At 43.6% G+C, this 3776-nt stretch overlaps 1 protein-coding gene across 1 annotated transcript in view; it reads right to left on the bottom strand.

Moving 5' to 3' along the window:
* Positions 1-1651, bottom strand: part of LOC122258886 (uncharacterized) — an 11409-nt gene extending 9758 nt beyond the window's left edge. Inside the window, 8 exon segments of the mRNA XM_086539458.1 lie at positions 134-471; positions 473-628; positions 630-745; positions 748-860; positions 862-944; positions 1361-1414; positions 1417-1545; positions 1601-1651. Coding sequence (XP_086395584.1) covers positions 134-471; positions 473-628; positions 630-745; positions 748-860; positions 862-944; positions 1361-1414; positions 1417-1545; positions 1601-1651 — 1040 coding nt within the window.
* Between the last annotated feature and the right edge of the window lie 2125 nt (positions 1652-3776).

Here is a 3776-nt window from a genome sequence, read left to right as displayed (position 1 = left end):
GAGACTGTAGAGGTTTCTGAAATGTAATCTGTATCCGTGGTTTGTGTTTATACCAGTTATCAAAAGCATATTGTAGATTAAGGGCCCTTTTTGGCGGGTACTACTTCTTGGATCCCTCTGAAATGGACATTGCCTTGGGGTCTTGTGAAAATCGCCATTCCCCTGGATTTCAAAAGCCGTTCGCGTTTCCTTCCCTTCCGCCGTAGTGATCTTCCTCATTCCCGGGAGCCAAGGGAGTGGGGGGCGGGAGAGCGGGGGTTGCTGCAAGGCCAGAGGATGCAAGGGCCCGGGGAAGGATCGTGGGCGGTACGGTGAGGGCGGCACGGAGGGCGTAACGGAATGTACGGAACCAGGAGCGTCGGCGGCTCTTCGAGAAAGACATCTCGAGAGCTGAGCTGCTTGGCTTCCTAGATCGGACTTCCCCCCGCCCATGGTACTTACGCCCATGTGATAGTCCAGCCCGCCCATGGCTGGCCCTCTGTAGGTGTGGCGAGGGCGCTTGCTCCCACCGGAGGCGATTGGTGCGCCCTATGCGTCCTTCCTGCTCGGGGCTGATGTCGTGCGCCCGATGACCCAGGCCTCCGGACGCAAGCTGACGGACCTGACTGCTGCTGTAACAGGTCAAGGCGACGTCTCGTTGGGGCTGCGGGCGTCTGGCCGGCAAGCGATGGCGAGGAGGACAGAAACTTTGGGGCGTTGGGCGCGGGCGTTAGGTGTAACAATATGGAGTCCCGGGTGGTGAAGCCAGAGCGGAAGTGTTAGAAGTGGGAGGGAAGGTGTAGAGAGGGGTGGTTGTGGGCGGAAGGATTGTGGGCGGCGTAAGGGGTATAAGGGTATAGGGAGGCAGAATGGTCGAGGGATGGGCGTAGGGTCGGAGCGGAGTCCGTGCTCCTCTCGCGGTCTCGCTTGTGCTTGGTGCGGCGGTTATGGTACCACACCTTCACCTGGAGGGAACAAGTGGAGATAATTTCAGGATCCATGCTTCATGCACATAACACTGTCGTAGGTGCAGCGCACACAAAGGTTAGACCTGATTAACCACATAAAAGAGTGTGATATATTCCGTGTCCTGTGATATCGCAGTCAGGTACTACTAAAGATGAAAAGTAAAAATATATCCTCATATGATATATACATTCATACTCTTATCTTTTGCTCAAAAACACACAAAAGAGAAGGATTCACGACATCCCTATTTCTTCTCTTTTTCAAAACTACCAAATCTACGCTCAAGTCCTGTACAATTTCCCATCGAATCTCTACAATTCCCCAAACATTTCCCTTCCTCCCCCACCCCCAACCCCCCAACACTTCCCACCACTCGACGATCACCCGTGTTCCTCCTCCTCGGGCTTCCCACCTGCGTCTCCGAGAGGCCGAGTCTCGCGGCGAGCAGGGACCTCTCGCGCCCCACCCGGTTACTTGGTTGCGGAGGAACTCCTTCTAGGAGGCAACTGCTCGCTGCTGAATGTGAGTCCGGGCGCGTCTTCGGTCGGTCAGGACCAGCCCTTCGGGAAGACAGCTCTCTTCACCTGGCGTTGGCGTCTGCAAATATAAAGGTTGCGCCAGTCAGCGGTTTTGTTATGTTTCGGTCACATACCGATAGCGCGTGGACGTCTTTGTTCAGAGTGATGCTGTTGGGGATTCCCATGATTATGAAGGCATGGCGGGGAAACATGATCAGAGGCGCCTATAATTATACCTGTGTTATGATATGAAATACACCTCAGGACATCAAGCTAGCAACCTTTCTGCAAACCTTGTCAAATGGATGTTGTTAGGTAATTGCATCATTTTTTCATAAACGAAACACGGCATTTATAGCAACTAAGCTGCCGTCGACACTCAACTTGAAATGCAATTTTAATCGCTCAAGTGGATTCAAGTTTAAGTCATGGTCACTCCATCGTGATTTTTATTGCTGGTGTTGATCTATTTCAACACTATATATCCTTCGGTTCGTGCATTGTATGATTCAAAATTTTATGATCATAGTAATGCTTACTATTCTATTGTCATAATACAATTATTGTTTAAAATTATTATCATCATTCTTCCTACTATCATTATTATCATATTTTTATCATCAAACTTTGTAACATTTATCATCATATAAAACTATAAGATTATGGTTTATTACAAACATCATTTCTCAGCATTATCACTTTCATCGTTGTCGTTGTGATTATCAATATTAGCTATCATAATCATTATTTCATCATTATTGTTATTATTACCATTACTTTATCAGTCATCATTGTTTTCATCCTAACCCTAATTGGTCACTGTCTTTATCATCATCGTCAATATGGTTCATTATTGGCTATCATCATCATACTATTCATTATCATTAGTCTTACTCAATTCAATCCTTATTATTAATCATTATCGTGTCATATGGTCATTAATAGTATATGTTCCCACAATCCTTATCTTCCATCAAAATCATTATACTATCATATTCTCATATCATGATCATCATAATATATCATTAATCTAATTCTTGAAATAAATTCCATCATTCGTGTCGTCAATAGCAGTTGTTGTGGTATATAGTACTTATAATAGCTATTGTAGGAGCAATTAGCAAGAACAATAGCACCGGAAGTAGCAATGGTAGCCGCAGCATAAGTAGTCATGATAGTAGCAGCATAAGTAGTAATGGTAGCACCACCATAAGTAACAATAGTGCACTTGCATAGTAGTAATGGAACCACCACCATAAGAAACGATGGGTGTATTACCATCCATAACAATGATAGTTGCCACTATAGGTAGCAATGAATAGCAACAACATAATGTAGCAATAAAGTAGCGTAGCAGCTAAGTAGCATGCCAACAGCATTCTCTGGAAGTAGCAATGGTAGCACAACGGAAGTAGCAATATAGCTGGATAATAGTAAGGTAGCTGCACAGTCGCATGTAAGTCGTTGCATAAGGTAGCATCGGTAGCAAGATGTATAAGGTAGTAATAGCAGCAGCAAATAAGTAGTAATATAGTATAACTGCTAATATTCATAGTTATAATAACATATTCACCAAGTGAACTCTTTTCCTCGTGTGAACCATAGCCCAGCATATTAATACATATTATTCCGAAAATGTATTGGCAACCGTATTAATCAGGGATTTTTGGATTCGGTCACCAGAGGAGGCGGATTTGTGTAGTGCGACCAGCCACACCAGAGGGCAGGGAATCGGTCTTATCAATTAGGGGGAGGGGGGCGGGGGGGGGGATATTACCGGCAATAAATTGTGTGCTGGAAGATGGTAATCGCGGAGTATAAATACGGAAAATATTTTTGATGAATTAGGAGGAGGATGGATGGAAACAGTCAGTCAGATTTTTCAGCAGAGATTTGCATGTGTTTTTTTTGGTATATACAAGATTCGCGATCTGTTATTATTAATTGCGTATTTTCTTTTTTAAGAAATTGAGGTGAGGTGTCTTCTTCCGGTTTAGGGACAATCTGGGGCCGTCGAAGTGTGTGGCACAGTGGCGCACGATATGAACTATATTAGTCAATTCTCATTCACTGTTGAAACACAAAACTAAACAATGGTTTAAAATACCATATAAAATATATTGCAAGCTGAACACAAGGCACCTTATATAGGGATAGATAGATAGAGAGATAGATAGATAGATATATAGACAGATAGAATAGATAGTATGAATATATGCAGAAGGAAATAATCTACAGGGAAAAAATATTATGATCAAATTTTATTTGAGATTTTTTTTTTATTTTTTTTTCTGAGCATTAAAAAGTCTC

This window comes from Penaeus japonicus, unplaced genomic scaffold (genome assembly GCF_977035675.1).
Source record: "Penaeus japonicus unplaced genomic scaffold, GWHDUDI00000001_assembly GWHDUDI00000009, whole genome shotgun sequence".
NCBI classification, from domain to species: Eukaryota; Metazoa; Arthropoda; class Malacostraca; order Decapoda; family Penaeidae; genus Penaeus; species Penaeus japonicus.
Note: the sequence above shows the minus strand (reverse complement) of the source record. Positions and strands in the feature narration are given on the sequence as shown.